The 23605-nt window shown below is 39.9% G+C and overlaps 1 protein-coding gene across 1 annotated transcript; it reads left to right on the plus strand.

Annotated features, from left to right (window-relative positions):
- Nucleotides 1-21379: 21379 nt before the first annotated feature.
- LOC140228771 (uncharacterized) lies at nt 21380-22720 on the plus strand. The gene has a single exon (XM_072309047.1). It carries the CDS (start codon nt 21380-21382, stop codon nt 22718-22720), a length of 1341 nt encoding a protein of 446 aa, XP_072165148.1.
- The last annotated feature ends 885 nt before the right edge of the window (nt 22721-23605 follow it).

The raw sequence follows: 23605 nt of genomic DNA on the forward strand, positions 1-23605 counted from the left end.
GGCCCTATTAACGGCTGAGACGAGATGTGCTCAGAATTCTCTTCCGCTCTGTTAGTAATATCCTCTCGTTCGTTTCACTCCCTTTTCTTCAGTCTGCAGTGTAACGAAGCTTGTTATAGAACGACGAACAATGTATGCAAATAGTGAAGGGCAATGCCTTGACCATGAATCTTGCTCACAAAGTACTTCACGGCTCCGAGAGGGTGATACAAGTAATGATGATAGCACTGGACTTGCCAAGTGGTTAGAATGTGGGAGAGTGGGACGCTCCGCCTTTCGCCTACTTGCACTAGTCACCTTTCATCACCAAAGAGTAAAGCACTTCTGCACGTGGTCTCAGCGAGGATCTATTTATAGGGCGCGAAATCTCCTGGTTTAAGCTCAATAGTCTCGGTGAAAGACATAGTGTCTATTTCATTTTCCTCTGCTGCCGCCCCTCATTGCATCTGTTTAAAGAGGTACCAATTAGCCGAGGCGGAAGGTAGTGAGCTTGTCATTAGCATTGTAGGAGGGTTAAGACGATGAGCGCCATACATTGACAATGGACATTATGTGTATGTACCAACCCAAAATATGGTGTTCTATGTATGATGATGATGATAATAATAATAACAATAATAATAATAATAATAATAATAATAATAATAATAATAATAATATAGTATGATCTTTGAGTGATAATGGAAGCCATTGATGGAGGTGTATAGTAACATCAAATATCTGTTGACTGCATCTAAGCTCTGTAGATTATTCGTCTGTTCTTACATGGTGAAAAGAAAATTAATCTCATTCCTTTTGTACAAATGCGATGGTAATTTTGAAATGATTTTAAGCCATTATGATGACTCAATCATATCATTCTACTGCGTATCTTTAAAAAAAAAAAAATATATATATATATATATATATATATATATATATATATATTATTATTATTATTACGGTATAGGGACTGTAATGACTGTGTTGTTTGAGCGTGTACGTCCCGGTTACTTAACTCTCGTGTTTTTACCATGTACGTGGAAAAAAATGATTTTAAATGCCCGTCATATGCTTTTAGCATCGCGTTTAATTGATTAATTCTATTTTATTTTTCTTATTTGAGGAATTAGTGTTAGAGTGGGAACGTCAAAATAAATCAAAAGAACTGCGTACTTTCTTCTTTCATTCTTTTTTTTTTTGTAAATCCAACTCCCTGAATATAAAAAAAAGGAAAGTCCCAAAAAATTTCTCTACTTATTGGGTGTCACAATGTTTCAGAAAAATGCACTTCAATGTAAACATTAAATGCTCAACCTAAATTGAAATAGAAAGAATAGACATTTTGAATTTGTAGAATATGAATTGCTGCATGCGTGTTACGCGCATTAAAATAAAGTTTTATAATCCTTGCACACTGTAAAAACATCGGTGTTAGATTTAACACCACGGGTGTTAAATCTAACACCGATCAAACTTCAATAAAGGACCACACCCACAGGTGTTAAAAATGCACTGTGATGGTGTTGAAAAGTGTTCACCTGACACTTCGTGGTGTTAATTTGACACTGTACCTGGTGTTATTTTGACACTGTACTGGTGTTAATTCAAAAATGACACCACAGGGTGTTGATTTGATATTTGCTGGTGTTAATATCAATGGTTTAACACCCGTCCAGCTTCAATAAGGGACCACACCAGCTGGTGTTACTTTGGTGTAAATTTATTTTCACATTTTTTCAAAAATCTAGTATTTTAATGTAAAATTCTTGATCGTCTTGTTTAAAGTAAAAATCAACAAGAAGTGCAGTTACTAAGAAACTCTTCAAAAAACAGTTTAAAATTTGGAAATGACACCCGTAGGTGTTAATTTAACACCATAAATGAGCACCGAAAATTTAACACCAGCTCTGTGTTCACTATTTAACACCGGACTTTTTGCAGTGCATATGTCAAACAGAATAATGAAATGATGAATGTGTGTGTGTGTGTGTGTGTTGTGATTGAGAGAAAATTGCCGATGTATATATACAAAGTAGGTTAATAGAAAAAAAAAAGTCTACACAGGGTGAGTTTGTCACACCGTACGCTGGCAGCAGGTGTATCGGGTGTAAATCGTGAAAGAGAATGTGTTAATTTTTCTTCCTTTTGCAAGTTCACCGCCAATCAAATAATCAAATGAATTTATCAAGCTGGCTAACCAATTATTGTATAGAAACTCACAACCCTAAGGTAACGCCTGTACCGCTGGGAGGTGTTTATTTTTCACAGTAATTAAAGACTATACGTCACAACTCGAGTTAGGGGAAGGAGAAAATTAAGATCATAAGCTCTGTTTAGACGGCTACGTATTTCATTTACGATCCCATGTCGCTTTTGTTGGGCAGACAGCCTGTAGTGACGCATATCGCTCTTGTTGGGCAAAAGCCGACATGACGCACTTTAATGTAGCCTACATAAGATGCTGTTCGGAGAATGCGGAGTAATCGTTTTTATTATTATTATTATTATCATTATTATTATTATTATTATTATTATTATTATTATTATTATTATTATTATTATTATTATTATTATTATTTTAGAAATGTTTCAGCTGCTCTTCCTTAACCGAGTCTTTAAAGCACCAATGTAAGGTAAATGCATATTGACTTTGTTGATTCATCTACATCCTAAACATAAATTATGTGGCTAAGAATATATATATCTAATAATATCGAATATACATATCTAAATGCGTACTATATTCTTTACGATGATATTTCTACTGTTCCTCCGAATACTTGGACAAAAAAAAGAGAAAAACTTCAAAACCAAAATTCTGTCGATGACATCATCTGTCAACACTGCTAAAGTACTAATATGATTCACAAAACAATAATGGCACACGCTTAATTGATATTCATCTTACCACGTATAAAGTGAACTTCAGACTGTTTATAATTCAACACAAGTCAGCATCCATTCACATTGCATAGGTCCTTTAAGTGGAGGAGGAAAAGCGGGGCTTTATCTAGACTTGCGTCTTTTCGACCGCTTCCTGAAATCGCCTGCTAGTGATGAAGTCTTGCCCCCAAGTGTTGCTTCCCCAGCAAAAGAAAAGAAAAGAAAAAAAATGATTTCCCAGAACTTCTATAGGTACACTTCCACACCATATTCAAGTTGAACTTCAAACCACAGAGTAAAATCAGAAGAATGTAGGGAATGGTAGATGTTCCATCGAGATTGGAGCCGAAATAAATGAATAAATAAATAAATAATTAAATGGAAGTTAGAGCTTTCACATGGTATAATCGAATAGCGCTATTGGGCACAACCACAATACGCAAATTAAAACAGGTGCCTGATATTACAGTTTCGCGAAACCATGTGGAACAGTATGATTTCATTTCTATCGTAGATATCATTCTGTTTGTAATAGCCACCTTAGATGATGGTGTAGAAATACACTTCATGTAAGAACAATATTAATGTACTTCAGATGTTCCTATCTATAGGAAGAAAAACAAGAGTCCCGCAAATACATGAAATATGTAAAATTTGATACTAGTAATCCTGGATACTTACAAAATCACATACTTAACAGCTAAGGAATTAATAAGCAAAATAACCCTGTATCACGAAAATGTGATGGGATTATGTTATTACTGAAAACCCAACGTTGATAGATAACAATTTTTGACAAGCATTTTGTTTTTATTATTAAGAAAAGAAAAAAAAATGATAAACATTCTGACAAAACCTTTTCTCGAATTTTCAGGCACTTTATGATTTTGACATTTTTTTTTCAGCCTACGTTAAGGGATGAAATGATTTTTTTTTCTTACTTGATAAGGCACAAGAGAAAAACTATGTTAGAGAGATATCTTCGTCGCGACGATATGAGACAAAAGATCGTCGCCAATCGTCCCCGACGATCTAAATTTTTGGCCTAATGTGCTCATTACTGCGCTCTTTTTCGCTCATTAAAAAAGTCAACAATAGATGGTCCCGACGAGTCGGAACGAAGACGTCTCTTTTCGTCGCGGTTAATCAATTAAGGAGATCTTTTGTTGATCGGCGAGGCGTTTCAATGATTGTTCAAACGTCGCACATCGTCCCCGACGATTGCGTATTCAACTTGACTCACTGTTTTGTGAAGGGATTTGGTGATGGCTTCGCGTCGCACATCGTCCCGACGATTGACCATTGAATTTAAATCACCGTTCCCTGGCGAGTTTGTCAATCCATAATTGTTCAAACGTCGCACTTATCGTCCCGACGATTGTCCATTCAACTTGAATCACTGGTCACATATTCGTTTGGTAATTGCTAAAGCGTCGCACATCGTCCCTAGGCTTGCCCATTAAACCTAAATCACCGTTTGGTATGAGTTTCAAACGTCGCAAATCGTCCCGACGATTGCTCATTCAACTTAAATCGCCGCTCGATACTGAGGTTTTTATTTTTTTCTAACGTCGCGAGTGGTCCCGACGATTGCCCATTGAACCTGAATTGTCGTTCAATGATGCCACCGGGGTAATTCATCTTCTATGAAGGCTTGCTCTTATGTTTGCCATACTTGTCTGTAAACAATACAAAAACATCGTAATGAGATCCGATGGCTATCAGACTCCTGAAATTCTAGAATTAATCATGAAAAAAGTGACGAACATACATTATCATACTTTTCCGCAAGTCCAGGGCTTGAAAGCAAATATCAGGCATTTATTCTATCATCGTACAATGCGGAGTTGAATATCATTGTTATTCATTTCCGACGGTCAAAGCAAATATCCGACATTAATATCATAGTATCTTTCGGAGCTGAATGTTATTGCTATTTACTTTCGAACGTAAAAGCAAATATCCGGCATTTATTTTATCATCATACGGAGTTGTAAATTATTAGCTGTCATTTCTGAACGTCAAAGCAAACATGCGATATTTATTTCATCATCGTTCATCATCGTACGGAGTCGAATATTATTGTTATCCATTTCCGGACGCAAAATCAAATGTCTGACATTAATTTTAGCACAGCACGGAGCTGAATCTTACCGTTATTTAAACCCAAAAGTATAAGAAAACATCCGACATTTATTTTAGTATCATACGGAGTCGAATATAACCGTTATTCATTTCCAAAATTAAAAGCAAACATCCGACATTTAGCGTCTTACAGAGTCGACTGTTTCCGCTGTCCATTTTCAATAGTAAAGGCAACCATCCGACTTTTTTTGGTGGCCCCGGTCCTTCGGGCCACCGTTAATAGTGTCGAGCCCTGGTGTATACCTCACTAACCTCAGCTTATTGGGGGAAACTTTTAGTGCCATACAAGGGGAGATGCTTTCATCTGTTCTGGAGAGCTTCCGATTGAAAATCTTTGTTTGGTATTTTCATTTCTGTACTCCATAATCATTTGTTGTTTTCAAACATTTTCATGATGTCGGTATTTCAATATTACAATATTTTATTAATGTATTCCATTTTCACTCCTTGACCAAAGTCAGTAAGTCCGCAACAAGATGTAATCGCTACATTTCGCGCAGTGTGCCGAAGTGCGAAACACGTGGTGTCAAGTTCAGTGAAACGTGCCATCCTTGTGTGCGTGTTGTTTGGTTTCGTACTTAGCTCCATATGGTTTCGGCAAAGACAATAAACGGAGAAGCCACTCTGTTTAGTATTTTTCGTTTACGGTAAACGGTTTACATTCGATACAAATGAAATGATAGTCACGTCTTTTACTGTATGATGATCGCCAAGTCAGAAAGAAGTATCTAGAGGAACTTCTTGGTTGATATGTCGGTGATGTTCATTTTAATTTTCACACGCAGTGGTACGCAGATTTTAATGAGTGTGAGATCGAAAGAAGTTTCAAATTTATGTTGCTATGATATGTAGGCCTACTGTTGGGTAGGTATAGTTCTTACACTGTAAACTTCAGCTTGTTGCAGCGGCATCTAGGAAAGCGATATTTTCCTCTGCATTCGAGACCTTTTTATATTATTTTTTGACACGTGATTCGATTGTTAGCATGAAGCGACGAATAACCCCTTTGTTTTGTTTTAGTGGTAACATTAATGTGTAATACACCTATACTGTTCAACGTGTTTTTTTTATTGTAAAGATAAGGCGACATTTTAATAGAATTATGCCGTTCGGTCGGTGTTCCCAGGTGATTTACAAACTGCTTTTAACCTGTTTTTGTCTGCCACCTGTTTTCGTACAAATTTACACCAGAAATGTTGTCTTTGTTTATTCCCCCGCCATTATTTTCTCTTATGATTTGTTGTGGCCATTGACCTAAAGAGGCGTGTCATGTAGGTCTATTGGTAGTCCACTTCCGTGACTGTATTCGTATGCAGTGTCCCCGCGTACGTACGGACGTACGTTGATGGTGTCTGTATGTACACTACACAAGATCACCCTTCCTGATTTTTTTTTTTTTCGGGAGTTCCCATTGGTGGAGTGTCGCAACCAGCAGTTGGGCGCATTGTGTGGGTGCATGCATGTGCATGCGTGTGTTAGTGTGGGGAATGCGGACAATTGAAATCGTCCAGTATCTGGACTAGTCTATTGGTTGCCAGGACGCATTTATCTGATATGTTGTGCGGTTAAACCTGTTGTTGTTGAATTGTCGTCGTCGTTGTCGTCGTCGTCGTCGTCCTTGTTGTTGTTGTTGTTTTCATCATTCATGGGAGGGGGCAAACAAGAGTGAGAAATGAGGGAGAGGTGAAATCAGAAGAAGGAAAATCTGTTCAGTTAACTTATGCCAGCAGTAGCAATTGCTATTCAGATCACTTAGTAATATCCTATGACATTCAATACACGACTATCATCATCGTGACAGTAGATAGATAGATAGATAGAGAGAGAGAGAGAGGAAATACAAAAAAAAAAAAACAAAAAAAAACCGTCGCCTGCTGTACAAAGCAAACGAATTGCAAAGTATATCAAGCAGGAAGGTGGATTCCTGGGACATGTAATAATATTCAGTATGTCATGCCAGTAATACAAACACGTTACTGCAAAAGAAAATGATACAATGTAGAACACGGCAAGCGAGCAGGCTGGAATCAAGCCTCGTGATGGTGATGATAATTACTGATGCTGGTGTAAAAGACAGCTCGCTGAGCAAACCTCTTCTTTCCCATCCGGCCCATGAATGATGAAAAAAATACATACACCTCGATCACAAGAAGAACCAGGTGTTAGCAACCTTCATAAAGTTAAATCTAAATGTTCATTACCAACAAATGGGAAACGAAAATATTGTGTATGCAGTCTCTGGTCTTATTCTTACGAGAAATTTGACACCCCACCCCCTCTCCCTTCGTGGAAATTGCCACAAAACCAGGTGCCAGATCCCAGGTGCCAGACGAAAGAATGCGCGCACTGGAATAAACAGCGTGTATAGATAGCCTGGAAATATCGACCAAGGAACTAGCTCGTTAGTTGAGTTTAAGGAATCAACGCGAAGATCATGATTATATATTAAAGCAACACATCATGCTTCTATAGCCTTTCTTTGGACCTATAGTAGAAATAACGAACAGTGGTGAAATATGATTACTGAACTGTAGAAAGGGATTGATTAATCACTTGATTAAAAACTAAATCACAGAAATATATGAAAGATCTTGTCTGCCGAGACAAATTCACTGCAAGTTTGTGATGCAGCCATTACCCAGTTAGACAGCAAAATCCTGACAATTTCACGTTCATGAAAACTGAACGGGTATTAATCTTTAAAAGTTTGAAGGAACTTCAGTTTACGAACTGTTCAGATATTTAGCTAGCAACATTCGTTCGTTTTTTTGTTTTTGCTTTGCTTTGTTTGTTTGCTATTTTTTTCTCGTAAAAGGTATAATAATCGTCAAATCAACAAGTGATCAGCAACAGTAAGAATACTGCTGTCAGCTGTGTCAGCTTAAGTCAACACAGCAAGAACAGCTTACTCGGATATACAGTTCAATAGAACGCGGCAGTTTCCTTTTTAATGGACTTCTACTATCTACCTACTTTCGGGAGATTAAAATTGCCACGCACTCAACATTTAACGTTATAAAAGGACCTCTGTCATCTTTATCCCCATCCCGACAATACAAAGCATCGCCTAAGCAACCACATCCATGTGTACTGATGTTTTTTCGTCCCGTCTCTTTTGGGAATATCGGAGCAGTAGACTATAAAGTCTTTATAGATCCGAGCATGCATCGTAAGAGGGCTTGCTCCAGTCGATTTGAGCTACATCATTAGTCGTCTTTAAGATGACAAAAGCCTTTCAAACACAAAGTTCAAAATTGATACGCCCCTCTAGCGTGAAGTAACTATTATTCTCATATTCTAGAGACGCATGGTGTCCACCAAGTACAAGAAAAGAAGAGTTTTGCTCTTGCTTAAAAATGGCCACATGGTGCAAATATTCAAAGCATAAGACACTCATTCACATTGTAAACTTGCCCCAAAATTTGATAGAATGTATGTAATTAAAAGTAAAACAATTTTGATATGTTTAATGAAACAAACCATTGTCGAGAATATCTAAGCACCATAAATTATGATACTCTGTTTCATAGCTAGAATGACCCACGCCGTTTTAATACATATTGATAGATATATTGAAAGTTAACGCTAACGACGAAAATCGCAAAATTATGGTAATCAAAGATTACAATCATGTAAATCCTTGTTTCTTTAAGCGATGTACAATAATCAATGGCAGTGTATCGTATAAAAACTCATACATTAGTCAGCTTTCATTACATACTACATTCCGCTGCTATCGAAAAGAAACTGTTAGTATTGACATCCGTCAATGACAATGTAAAGTGACACATTAATTATAAGTTATGAGTTCAGTATATAGTATTTACATATAGAACAAATCAATTGAAATTTATTCTCAAAGGTAGTCGTTCATGACGGATAGATAAACTTGTGTGTGAAGGGACCCTACATAGGAGCAGATGCTTGTAGGATTAGGTTCCCTGAAAGAACATCAACACAGCACTCACACACACACACACACTGCACGCACGCATGTACACCTGGACAAGCGTGCGTGCACTCTCACACGCGGAACAAGGAGAAGAGAATGAGAAAGAGGAAGAGGAGAAATCACCAACTTAAGACCGTCATAGAGACAGCTATATAAACGATTGTACCTGCAGCTGCAAGAGGACAGAATAATGAAAGAAAATAGTAAAATAAAGCCATGTTTAGACCTGCTCTACAATCATGCTGAATAATCTATATCAATATCCATCATTTCAAATCATCAGCTAAATCAAGTTATTTCGTATTATCACCAGAATACTGCGAAAAACGTTTATATTTTGAAACTTATGTTTGAATGTACGCCACCAGAAGTTCGTCGTAATTTGCAATCTAAAGAATTCCATAATTTGGGGCCACTGTAAATAAAAGTATTATGTAATAATCGTAACCTGATTTTCGGTATAAGAAACATATCACTGTCGTGTGGGATATCTATGTAATTCTTATTTTTCTTAATCATTATGATAACATTAACATTCTTAATCATTATGATAACATTAACAATAAAAATGATAGTAAATGTAAAAAGGTCTTCTCTATTAAACATGTAGACTCTTCGGTGCTGTCAGTGCTATAGCAATCAGCAGGGGTGGATCCAGGAATTCTGTAAAGGGGGGGGGGGGGGCGTGACTTATATTTCTGGTGTCACTTCCGGGTTTCATTGCTTTTCTTTTTATTTCTTTTGTTTTTTACGAAAAATAAAGGGGGCGTGACCCGGTTGCGCCCCCTCCGGATCCGCCACTGATCAGAGTGCCTGACATTATTGCCCTATCGTTGCCATAGGACGAAATAGGACGTAATCGCTGTGCGGGAATCGAATTCGGGTCTTGGTGCCACAGTGCCCCCATCACCCCCCCCCCCCCCCCCACCCCATCAGAAATAAAACACCAAAACAAAAATATGTGAATTGGCATAAAACCGTTCATATGGTTCATCCCTGCAATAGTGAAGATTTGCAATTCTTGATATTTTAAAAGTATCCTGTCAAAAAGAGTATTCTTGGTTGAGTGTCGTCAACACAAAGAATAGCTTTCTCGGATATACAGTTCAATAGAATGCGGCAGTCGCTTTTTAAATGGATTTACTGTCTAGCTACTTTCAGGAGATTAAGATAGCCACGCGCTCAACACTTCACGTTACAAAAGACTAGGACCTCCATCATCTTTATCCCCATCCCGACAATAAAAAGCGTCGCCGAGGCAACCACATCCTGTGTACCACTGATGTCTTTTTCGTCCCGTCTCTTTTTACTGGGAATGTAGTAGCATCAGACCATTAAGCCTTTATAGATCCGAGCATGCATCATAAGATTGCTTGCTCCAGTCGATTTGAGCAACATCATTAACCGTCTTTAAGAAGACAATAGCCTTTCAAACACAAAGTTCAAAATTGATGCGCCCCTCTAACCTGAAGTAAGGGGGAAACGATGAGAAGCTTACATTCGGGTTGTCGTATTGGTCAGAATCGTTATAGCAGACCTGCCCTTTCCTTGGACAATTACCTCGCACACCCATCGCCTTTTGCGGCAGTTTGTGCGATGGAGCGTAAAGCCATCACTCACCAGTGCTACTGTATTGTTGAGTCGTCTGAGGAAAGACACAGGTTGTGAGCTACAGCGGATTTCTCCGTCTTTAAGAAAAATTTACTGAAATCACTAGCGAAGTTTATGCTCGTGTTTAAGAGTTATAGGGATGCAGCAATAAACTGTATTTGATAACACTGAAAGCTGAGAATCTGTAGAATTCACGTGTAGCCAGTAAAACTAAAATTTTTATTTTCTGCGACATTTTGACCCATTTTGGCGGAGCCCATCTCTGTTTAATTGCCATCGTAAACTACATATTTTTGTTTTATATCCATCCATATCAGCCAATGTTGTGCAATGTATAATCTCGTAGATCATCAAGAAAACATGGTCAATCGCTTCCCCCTTTACACGTTGTATGATCTCATCAAATTATTATCGATACACTGTCTTCACTTCTGAAAACGATATGTAAATTATTTTAGTCGTATTTCAGAAATGCTTATAGGAAAGTACAGAACGTTTCATCTACATGACCTCGTTACTCAAGTTTCGTTAGATTGCAAATGGTGGCCAATGTATAAATACTGATTTTGATATCAGAATTTAATTCAAACATCGCCAACTGAGTGTATCGTCAGTCCAAAGGTTATACATTATACTAAATAAATTACTGAAACAAGGTATGTTTGTAATGACTTCAAAAGGCAATTTGCCTTTATTTATTCTTGTCCCCTCTTCTATGTAATATTTTGTTCATGAAAATATCATGAGGTGTCAGGAATAGTCAATGGAAATACCGTCAGATTGTGATAAGATTCAAAAACGATATTGTATTTAAATATGGATTCATTAATCTTTCACCCGATAGGTCATGGGCGATTACTGATTTTTATAGATATTAGGGCACTGCGAAATACGAGATTCGCAGCCTGAAAATTTCACGTCCAGAGCCGACAATTTTCTCCACGGCATGAAAATGTTCTCATTGCTGCTGGTATGAAACGCATTATTATCATAGTGTAGGCAAGAACTTCCACTAGCATGCTAATCTTTTGGCTCTCTGGAAATTCGAGACATCATCATGCACGCGAACATTTCTCATTTTACAGTAAAAATCTCTGTTCGTATGTTGCAACTTACGCGGTAAAACAATTCAAAACCAAGCAAGAGTTTAAACCTCGTCTTCCAATACACATCACTCTTCGGATGGTCAGTGACATCAACAACTTAAGGACTAACTGTCTTATAATTTGATTGACATTGTTGGATTTATACATCTTACGAAGAAAACGTGAAGCATAATCGCCAAATTAGGTTCAAGTGTAAGGCAGTAAATAATTGTCAAACTTAAGTTAACATTGAAAAAATCATCTACGGACGGGAGGAGAATTGTTAGTATTGTATTCGAAATTCCGTCAAACTCCCAAGGGTTCATTTAAAATATTCTATTACATGTAATCGTCAAATCATCAAGTGATCAGCAAAAGTTTGAATACCGCTGTCAGCTGTGCCAGCCTGTATTCAACACAGCGAGAATAGCTTTCTCGGATATACACTTCAATAGAACGCGGTATAGTTTCTTTTTGAATGGACTTCTACTATCTAGCTACTTTCAGGAGATTAAGATAGCCACGCGCTCAACATTTCACGTTACAAAAGGACCTCCATCATCTTTATCCCCATCCCAACAATAGAAAGCGTCGCCGAGGCAACCACATCCTGTGTACCACTGATGTCTTTTTCGTCCCGCCTCTTTTTACTGGGAATGTAGTAGCATCAGACCATTAAGCCTTTATAGATCCGAGCATGCATAAGATTGCTTGCTCCAGTCGATTTGAGCAACATCATTAACCGTCTTTAAGAAGACAATAGCCTGTCAAACACAAAGTTCAAAATTGATACGCCCCTCTAACCTGACGTAACTATTATTCTCATATTCTATTGACACTACGATGTCCACCAATTACAAGAAAAGGGAAGTTTGTCTCTTGCATGGGCACGTGGTGCAATTAAAAGCATAAGATATTCAATCGTATTTGGAAACTTGCCCCGACAGTTGGGAGAATGCACGTATCTGAAAGTAAAAAAGTAATAAGTAGAATGAAACAAACCCTAGTCGAGATATACTATCCAAAAGAGATAATCATGCACGATTTAATGTCTAAAATGGCAGACGCCCTTTTCATGTATAATAGAATATTGAAAGTTAACGTTAAAGACGGAAATCGCAAAATTATGATAATCAAAGAGTACATGTAAGTCCGTAATTATCGAACGTGTTGTCATAATCAATAAAACAGTATATCATATTAGACTCGGTAACTAGCATATCAACCATAAGTTGGTTTTCATTGCATACTATTCCGCTGCTATCAAAAAGAAACTAATCCAAACATGTAATAAGGATATCCTCAGTATTCTAGTTTCGTCTAATCAAACATGTTCTACATGTTAACAAACTGCACGCATTTTTTTTTTTTTTCTGATGGGCAGAAAAGCATATTTACGGTGTTAAAACATGAAATCGTTTTGATTGAGTTGAGAATTCAGTCCATAGCCTTCTTCGTGATACTTTGAAAGTGTTAATGAAATATTCAAGGGAATGGCTACTAACTGATAAGTGGGAATCCGTAGGAATGCAGGGGGATGATTGTTTCAATCATTGGTGGATTCATTTGAGAGTACATTACATATCTATTGCTGTGTAAAAACTATTTGCTTCAGAATGAACTCGTATTCAAGCAAAGTGCAGTTCAATGTTTCCAGGTTTAATCATGCCTTTACAGTGTCGTATCGATCGTTAACGGCCCGTTATAGATCGCCCCGACAAATCCTACTTCTCTTTAAATCATAATAATAACAATAAAAGTAATAATGATAACAATTGTAAAACGTTCTTTTCTATTTAGACCAGAATCTTCGGTGCTGCCAGTTCCCAAGCTATAAGAGTGTCTGACATTATTACCCTGGCGTTGTTACTGGACGCGATAGGACGTAATCGCTAGGCGGGAATCGAACTCGAGTCCTACGTCTGGGAGTTCTGATTCTTATCCATGGTGCCACAGCGCCCCCCCCCCCCCCCCAATCAAAAAAAAAAAGCAAAAGCAAAAACACAAGAACCAAAACAAATTCTTAATATTTTCACAGTATCCTGTCAAAGAGAGTATTCTTGATTGCGTTTCATATCTGTTTTCCTTATATAGCTCCTGGAAAAACGAGTCTTAATTGATATTGGTGCATTTCGTATCGAAGCGTCTCCCCCTGTCTTATGAATAATGTCAGGAATAGTCTGGTAGTCAATTGAAATACCGTCAAATTGTGATAAGACTCAAACACGATAATGCATTTAAATATGGATTCATCAATCTTTCACCCGATAGGTCATGGGCGATTACTGATTTTTATAGATATTAGGGCACTGCGAAATACGGCAGATTCGCAGCCTGAAAATTTCACGCACGGAGCCGACAATTTTCTCCGCTGCATGAAAATGTTCTCATTGCTGCTGGTATGAAATGCATTATTATCATAGTGTAGGCAAGAACTTCCACTAGCATGCTAATCTTTTGGTTCTCTGGAAATTCGAGACATCATCATGCACGCGAACATTTCTCATTTTACAGTAAAAATCTCTGTTCGTATGTTGCAACTTACGCGGTAAAACAATTCAAAACCAAGCAAGAGTTTAAACCTCGTCTTCCAATACACATCACTCTTCGGATGATCACTGACATTAACAATTTAGCAATTAACAACATAAGGACTAACTGTCTTATAATTTGATCGACATTGTTGGATTTATACATCTTACGAAGAAAACATGAAGCATAATGGCCAAATTAGGTTCAAGTGTAAGGCGGTGAACTGTCAAACTTAAGTTAACATTGACATATTCATTTATACGGACGGGAGGAGAATTGTTGTAAAGAGTGTCTGACACTATTGCCCTTGTGGTGTTACAGGACGTAGTCGCTGGGCGGGAATCGAACTCGAGTCCTACGTCTGGGAGTTTTGAGTCTTATCCATGGTGCCACAGCGCCCCACCCCAATCAAAAACAAAAACAAAAACACAAGAACCAAAACAAACTCTTAATATTCTAAAAGTATCCTGTCAAAGAGAGTATTGTAAATTGCGTTTGATATCTGTTGTGCTTAGCTCCTGGAAAAATGAGTCTTAATTAATATTGGTGCATTTCGAATCGAGGCGTCTCTCCCTGTCTCAGGAATAATGTCAGGAATAGTCAATCGAAATAACGTTCAATAGAACGCGGCAGTTTCTTTTCAAATGGACTTCTACTATCTAGCTACTTTCAGGAGATTAAGATAGCCACGCGCTCAACACTTCACGTTACAAAAGGACCTCCATCATCTTTATCCCCATCCCGACAATAGAAAGCGTCGCCGAGGCAACCACATCCTGTGTACCACTGATGTCTTTTTCGTCCCGTCTCTTTTTACTGGGAATGTAGTAGCATCAGACCATTAAGCCTTTATAGATCCGAGCATGCATCATAAGATTGCTTGCTCCAGTCGATTTGAGCAACATCATTAACCGTCTTTAAGAAGACAATAGCCTTTCAAACACAAAGTTCAAAATTGATACGCCCCTCTAACCTGAAGTAACTATTATTCTCATATTCTATTGACACTGCGATGTCCACCAATTACAAGAAAAGGGAAGTTTGTCTCTTGCATAAGATGGGCACATGGTGCAATTAAAAGCATAAGATACTCATCGTATTTGAAAACTTGCCCCGACAGTTGGGAGAATGCACGTATCTGAAAGTAAAAAAAGTAATATGTTGAATGAAACAAACCACAGTCGAGATATAACTATCCAAAAGAGATTATCATGCACTATTTCATGTCTAAAATGGCAGATGCCCTTTTGATACATAATAGAATATTGAAAGTTAACGTTAAAGACGGAAATCGCAAAATTATGATAATCAAAGAGTACATGTAAGTCCTTATTTCTCGAACGTGTTGTAATAATCAATAAAACAGTGTATCATATTAGACTCGGTAACTAGCATATCAACCATAAGTTGGTTTTCATCGCATACTATTCCGCTGCTATCAAAAAGAAACTAATCCGAACATCTAATAAGGATATCCTCAGTATTCCAGTTTCGTCAAACAATGTGCTACAACATGTTCTACATGTTAACAAACTGCCCGTATTTTTTTTTCCATGGGCAGAGAAGCATATTGACGGTGTTAAAGCATGAAATAGTTTTGATTGAGTTGAGAATTCAGCCCATAGCCTTCTTCGTGATACTTTGAAAGTGTTAATGAAATATTCAAGGGAATGGCTACTAACTGATAAGTGGGAATCCGTAGGAATGCAGGGGGACGATTGTTTCAATCGTTAGTGGATTCATTTGAGAGTACATTACATATCTATTGTTGTGTAAAAACTATTTGCTTCAGAATGAACTCGTATTCGAGCAAAGTGCAGTTCAATGTTTCCAGGTTTAATCATGCCTGTACAGTGTCGTATCGATCGTTAACGGCACGTTATAGATCGCCCCGACAAATCCTACTTCTCTTTAAATCATAATAATAACATTAAAAGTAATAATGATAATAATTGTAAAACGGTCTTCTCTATTTAGACCAGACTCTTCGGTGCTGCCAGTCCTCAAGCTATAAGGGTGTCTGACATTATTGCCCTAGTGTTGTTACTGGACGTAATAGGACGTAATCACTGGGCGGGAATCGAACTCGAGTCCTATAACGTCTGGTAGTTATGATTCTTATCCATGGTGCCACAGAGCTCCCCCCCCCCCCCACCCTCCCCCCCCCCCCACCCCCAAACAAACAAAAAAAGCCAAAACAAATTCTTAATATTCTAAAAGTATCCTGTCAAAGAGAGTATTGTTGATTGCGTTTCATATCTGTTTTCCTTAGCTCCTGGAAAAAAACGAGTCCAATATTGGTGCATTTCGAATCGAAGCGTCTCCCCCTGTCTTATGAATAAATCTATTCTGGTAGCCCGCTGAAAGGACAAAGAAACAACCTTCAAAACGCAGACCCTCCCAAGGGGACCTGCGCCCAACGGTCAAACAAAGAAGAGATTACGTCAGAGCGCCGCCTTTGTATTCTGTCTCGCCTACAAATCACTTCTATCCTCTACCGCTCTCGTATAGTCAGCACGCTCTATTCAAATCGGCAACATCAGTGGTAGAGTTCATTAATGAGACACCGAGCGAGCGTCACTTCTCCATGGTATAAATTTGGGAGCAATCAGCGCATCATCATCACTATTTCGTTCACTGTTCGACAGCAAGTTACTTCAATCAATGGATCAGCAAATCACCGTGAGATGGCTCCATGCAGGTTGGCGTGGTATGGAGGAAGTCATAGACAGAAGAGAAATCAACGAAGATGGCAGGCTCGAGGCTGGGATGGTGGTAGATGTCACGCTTGACGGCGGGCACTACAAGGCGAAGATCGTCGACAGAGCTCCGCCTGAAGAGATTTCGACGGAAACTCCAGCTGCACGCAGCCGGCGAGAGAGAAGAGAAAGAAGAGAGAAGAAAGAAGCCGTCACTTCATTGGGTCCTTCGAGCAGCGTCGAAGATCGACCTAGCGACCTGAGCGATGAGCCTAGCGACCTGGGCGATGAGCTTAGCGACCTGTGCGATGAGCTTAGCGACGTCGAGAGTCCACCAAGCGATGTTCAACTCAGCGACCTGGGGGATGAGCTCAGCGACTTAGGGGGCCCACCAAGCGATGAGCATGTCAGCGACCTGGGGGAGCAGGCGAGCGTTGTGGAGACAGATCGGCCAGCTGACCTCAGCAGGCTGCCCGTTGATCAGCTGGTGCGCAGTGTGCATATGCTCATTGAGCAAAACAGGGCGATGCAGCTGGAAATCCAGGAATTGAGGGCAGCAGTTGAGGGAAAGACGTCGAAGAAGAGTCAGCCAACTGCCAAGGCCTTCGATGCTGACAACGTGCTGATCGGCGGCAAGGATGCTGCTCATCTCGTCTCCACGTCTGCCTACCTTGATGCATTTCATCGGTCACAGGGAGCAAAAGACTTCGTCCTTCGACTGCTTGGTGTGGTATACTCAGCTCAAGAGTTGGCGAAGTCGAACTTCTTCGGCGGATTGGTGGTATACAACGGGGCACGAGTGATGAAAGAATCGCTCTACACCAAACTGGCATTCCGCGCCATCCTCATCCAGGCAGACTTTGACTTCCCCGGCTGCTTCGGCTCTCAGATGTTCCAGAATGACCTTCGCAACGCCATCAATGCCAAGTGTCGCAGAGCTCTCTTCAGTCTGAAGAAGTAGGCAATACACTTGCCGACAAACGGCTCTTTTCAGAGCCACCACAAAGCCAAGAAAGAATACCGATGCGTTAAATTGAGAAATCACAATAACATCAAATCACAAGTATCACACATACATTGAAATACTACCACCATCTAACCTTTCTTGTTCTTTTTCTCGCCATCCTCTTCTTACTGTTTCAGCTCCCGTATCTTTTTTCTTTCTACCTGTCTCACAAAATGTCTCTTTCTTTTTTTATCTATATCAATGGTAGCGATCTTAAACGCTTCCCCTTCAAATTGAATTAAATGAAATTGATTAAGTTAACTAAATTTTTAGAGGTTTTTCTTTCGTTGGGAGTTATCTCGGAAAACCCATGTTACTTATTTATAGATCATACTACCTCTAGAAACTTCTGTGCTCTTGATAAGTTTATGAGATATTTTTTCCTGGTCACATTTTGCATAATCTGTATTCTGCCTTGATTACTCAATATCTTAATAATAGTATTGTTATTATTCGGGTATGCAACTTGAAATCTTTTTATCGTTCCGTATTCAAAACATATATATATATATATATATATATATATATATATATATATATATATATATTTATTTATTTATTCATTCATTATATATATATATATATATATATATATATATATATATATATATATATATATATAACATTACTTCTATCCACTTATAACGTCGGCATATTTATGTATACATTTCCGCCATTAAGTTAATGGATGTTTGTACTTGTATGTTCGGGTAAAATGTAATGGTTATCCTTCCAGCTTAAGTGACGAGTTCCACCTTCAACGTACTTGGACAAAATTTCGTCTAAAACACGATAATATATACAGACCCTAGCGATACTGGAATAACCTCTCTACAAAATAACTCTCTGCTCGTCTTTACATTCCTTTAAACGTAGATCATAAGAGTCTTTATTGAGTTCATATCGTGCAGACATTGAATTCATTTACGTATATAAAACAAATCTCTTTCTGGGGGGCATTTCACGAAGGAACTTGTCGGATAAAATATCTGACAAGTCAATTATATCCGACAAGTTTTGAGAAATTCTTTAGTCTGATTGGCTGATTTCTCTGAACTTGTCGGACATTTTATCCGACAAGTTCCTTCATGAAATGCCCCCCCCCCCCATCATAATAAATAACATTATAATATCGTGTTTACATTTTCTATTTATCACCTGTAGGTATCCGTTACCATGGTAACCATGCACAATACTGCACCTTACAATGTATCCCATTGTATTGCTGACATCTCTAGCAACATGTACATTAGCATGTTTTATGGAGTTTTGATATCTTCATGAAATAAATGTAAAAACTGCGACAATTCTGTCATTTGAGTACCGCAACAGCGACAAGCGTCACCGACACTGGTCTAATTTCTAGCCGTTTTTATTTCTCTGAGTTGCAGCTTGTGTATTGTGCAGAAGCCCGCTGTATTGCGCTAAGCAGAGTGAGGGCGCACACCTAGTGATTGCGACAAATACACGATTGGGGCGTCGCAATCACTGGGTATGCGCTCTCATTCGGCTTGCTGCAATTCGGAGAATTACAGACGAAATTAAAACGGCTAGAAACTACGCTACACCGACTCCAGCTTATCGAAGAAAAAGTCTGCGTGCGCTAAGACTACTACACGCCCACTGGGACTGACGCCTGTAGCAGTGCTAATGGTACGTGTAGTAGTCTTGGCACGCGCAGGCTTCTTTTTTTTACGTTTGTTCCAACAAATAATGATGAAAAACGGCCTGTGAAAATTCTACTGATACCACAATTTGGAACCACATACTACATGGGGATGTAATGGAGGTCCCATCTACCACCCTGGCTTGTCAATCCTTTTCTGCGGGGTGGGTTGAACGAACTCCTTGATTACGCCACTTACAGGAATAAGCGCCTTGACTACTGAATTTGTAATTAGCAAATCAACTCTCTTTTTCTTCCCCTTCTCTCCCTCCTTCTCTCTCATTCCTTCATTCTGCCACATGGTTGATATCTGTTTTTAAAGCTTTCTAGCGTTGGGTAAAAACCTCGGTCCAATTGGGTGTTTTGGTCCGGACACACTAAGAGTTTTTATTTATTACTATGCATACTAAAGACACATACCGCTACCAAGAAAGGAGAAACAACCAAGTAAGTCGATTAGTGATAGATTTCGATCCTTACGGGAATGAAGACATAATTTTAATCATATTACAAAGAAATGTATTATGCAGTATTTGCATTTATTCAAGTAGTGTTAATTGAAGATACGCTGCACATTTCCTGTGGTTTCCCCCCCCCCTTTTTTTTTTGGGGGGGGGGGGGGGTTAGCTCTTAATGTTGGATGCTCAGTTCTGACTTCGCCAGCTAAATATGATCTATCTCAAAACAATTCCAAAACATGTATTATATATCATATACAAGCGTCGCCCACATCAGCTCACCGAACCCCGCAACAAAAGACAGCTAACAATTGTCGTGCCCCGCTGTAGCAGTGAAAAGCGCCCCTCCCTCCCTCCTCCTCCCCCCCCCCCCCCAAGTTGCGTGCCCGCCCCTCCCGCGTTGGACTCCTCTCGTAGTTAACTGCCTCCCTTCACAGCACAGTATTTTGAAAGTACGTAACACACACATTTGAATATTTACAGAAGGCACATTCAAAGTTATGTAGAGGTCAGCAGATTTTATCTTGAAAAAAAAATGCAACTGATTACAGTCTAAGTTTAAGTGATAAAGCAGATTGCGATAGAGGGTCGCAATGCCAAGGCTACGGTAAAATGTTAAATCGTTTGTGGAGCGATGAATGAACGACGCTTCGAGAGGACACAAAAAAGGTGAAAAATGCTACAGATGACTGATGAAAATAATGAAAATTGTCTAAAGTGTACTACCGGTATTTTGTACTTTGTTAATGAAATTGTAGAAAGTTGATGTATTTGAAAAAATGGCATACAGACAATATATAAATCAAATCAAATGAGCACGCAGCTCTGGGGGCGCTTTTCACTGCTACACCACAAAGCACATCCGCCGAAGCTGTTCTCTTCCAAGTCCGCATTCATGCTACATGTAAATCAGCATCACACCGCGCACCGCACTTAGCTTCTAAAGCTGTGATCGTCGGGACCTCAACCACTGAACCTTATCATCTCACGTCATCGAATCCTGTCGAAGATGGATAGACTGCCCGCAGATGTTCAAGAATTTGCCAAGGATCTACCCACCGCAGACATCAGCTGGGCTACGAAGGGACCAAAGAGGAAGAGACCTCAGCACATCGTACCTAGGCCAACGGTGAAACGTTCTCGCCCTGGTCGACCTGCTGCCCACGAAGAATTCCCGGAGTTCGTGCCTACTGCTACGAAGTTCATCGAGAGCAACGGGTTCAAGGCACATCGACGTCGACGTGAGGAGGGTGGATCGTGCGGATCAAGTCTGCCGCAGATAAGAGACCACCTACTGGCCACTGTCCCAGGACTTCGCGACAAGTATCCCAAGCTGGATCCCCAGACCGTCGCCAGGAAGATGATGCCCCCAAACAGAGGCGTGCGAGCTGCAGCGTCTTACAAGTCTCTCATCCAGGCACGAGTTCCTCCCAAAGACAACGGACGACGCAAGCACAACGACAACAGTCATTTCTACGCTGCTCGTGTTCGTTACTGCTTGGAGATGGCCGCGAAGTTGGGCAGTCGGGCGCTGGTGTATTCCGCCGACAACAAAAACAAAATTCGTGTTGGCGATGATACACTAGCAGTGGATCGTCGAATAACCATCCGGAGATTCTTTCCCATCAACGACAGTCCATCATATCTGGACCATGATTTTCCCATTCCAGGCTATTCATTAACTCCCGCTGGGTACCTGGAACTCCTTCCTACCTCCATACCAGCTTTCACCGTCGACCCCCTAGGCCGCAGTCACTACGTCACCCCTGGTAAAGGACGCGCAACCGTCGTGTTGCGCAGCCCACACTCGCCGAACAATGTGGCCTCTCATCTAAACGACTTGGTCCATCACCTCCGGATCCCCGCCCGTGTCGCTGAGGGACGACGCCTGCTGGTGTTACTCGTAGACGGCGGTCCGGACTTCAATCCAAGCCACGGCGTGAACGAACTGCACTACGGGCGGTTCTTCAGAGATATGAATCTGGACTGCTTCATTGTCACCAGCTACTGCCCCGGGGAGTCAGCGCTGAATCCAGTAGAACACTTGTGGGCGCCTTGCACCCAGGCGCTGACCAGCGTGTACTTGCCAGCAACACTCCCTGGCGAAGACATCCCACCTAGCCGCCAGAGAATTCCTGCAGAGGAACGGAAGAGGAAAGAAGACCTTGTCTTTGACGCAGCGATGGAGGCGGTGAAGGAAGTTCATTGGAGAAACGTTCGCTTCGCCGGCTGCAAGATCTCCGTAGAAGTGGAGCCCAGCGGAGCCCAGCCTCATCCTTATGGCCATGACTTCGATCACATCAAAGAAGTAGTCGGGTCATCTGCGCGCCGCCTCCACAACAGTGACATCATCGACGACTACAGTTTTGTCTCCGGCCACATAGACAAGCGCATCGGGACGACGATATTCACCAAGTGCACGCGCAGCTCTTGTCTACACTGCTCAACGAATCCCCCTCTTCTGGCTGCTGCTGACATGGACATTCTCCGAATGTTTCCATCCCCTCTACCGTCTCCCGCTCATCCATCCCACTTCATGACGTTCCTGGAGGCGGTATCGGCACCGAGATGCAGGCCATGTGAGCACCTGCCCCAGTTTGCCGCCAAGGGTCTCGGACGCTGTCCTGTCGTCGGATGCAGATACGTGTTCACGAGTAGAAAGGACGTCGATGATCACAGACGGAAAGTCCATCAACGCTGAATCCATACTGCAGTGAAATTGCAACTCCAACGGCTCTTTTCAGAGCCACCACAAATCCAAGAAAGAATAACTATATGTAATAAAGACACACTCCAACATGCATAAACATACATAAACATACTTGTTTTGATATCAAACTACAGCAACAATGGCAAAAAATGTACATATTGTATGTTAACACCATTAAATCAATATCTTTGGTTGAGTAGAATATTCCCCTTTGACAGCTGTTTTTACAGGACGACACATATAACAAATATATAACAACATATAAAATATAGGGCTTACACAATAGATTTATATAATATTATATAAAGTCAAGCGCGATGTCCAAGACAGCTAAATGTTTGTAATTGGATGGTCTGAGATATATATAAGAGTATGAGTATGAAGACAAAGGCCACCATCAGTTGAAGTAAAGGCCGCAGCAGAATAAAAACGTAAACACGATGTTAAAATACAACGATTTGAATCAATGGTGTGGAAAAGAATATAAACTTAATATCAATGCATTTTTGAGCAACAACAATGAGAAAAATTGATGGAGTTTCACAAAAAGAATACAATAATGTCGACCAATTGAAATCACGTTTGCAACGATTGGTAACGTTCCATTTCTATCGACTGCGGTAAAGCCTCCTTTCATATCGCCGTGACTACCATTTGCACAAAAGTCGGAAAGTCAGTCTGTTATTCACAATATAGCAGCGCAAATTCACATTCTCAGCAAGGATTTCGCTTTTGCTTTTTCTGTATAGTATCGTGTTTATGTTCTTCTCTTTATTCTTTGTTGGTAATGAAAATTTACGAAGGTTGCAAGCACGTGATTCTTTTTGTTGTGATGTGTACAGACCTTATTTTTTTTTGTCATTCCTGGGAGGAAAA

Source organism: Diadema setosum, chromosome 5 (assembly GCF_964275005.1).
Source record: "Diadema setosum chromosome 5, eeDiaSeto1, whole genome shotgun sequence".
In the NCBI taxonomy this organism is placed as follows: Eukaryota; Metazoa; Echinodermata; class Echinoidea; order Diadematoida; family Diadematidae; genus Diadema; species Diadema setosum.

Excerpts from the sequence above, each read along its gene's own strand:
- LOC140228771 (XM_072309047.1), top strand. The coding sequence starts at position 21,380 with ATGATGCCCCCAAACAGAGGCGTGCGAGCTGCAGCGTCTTACAAGTCT.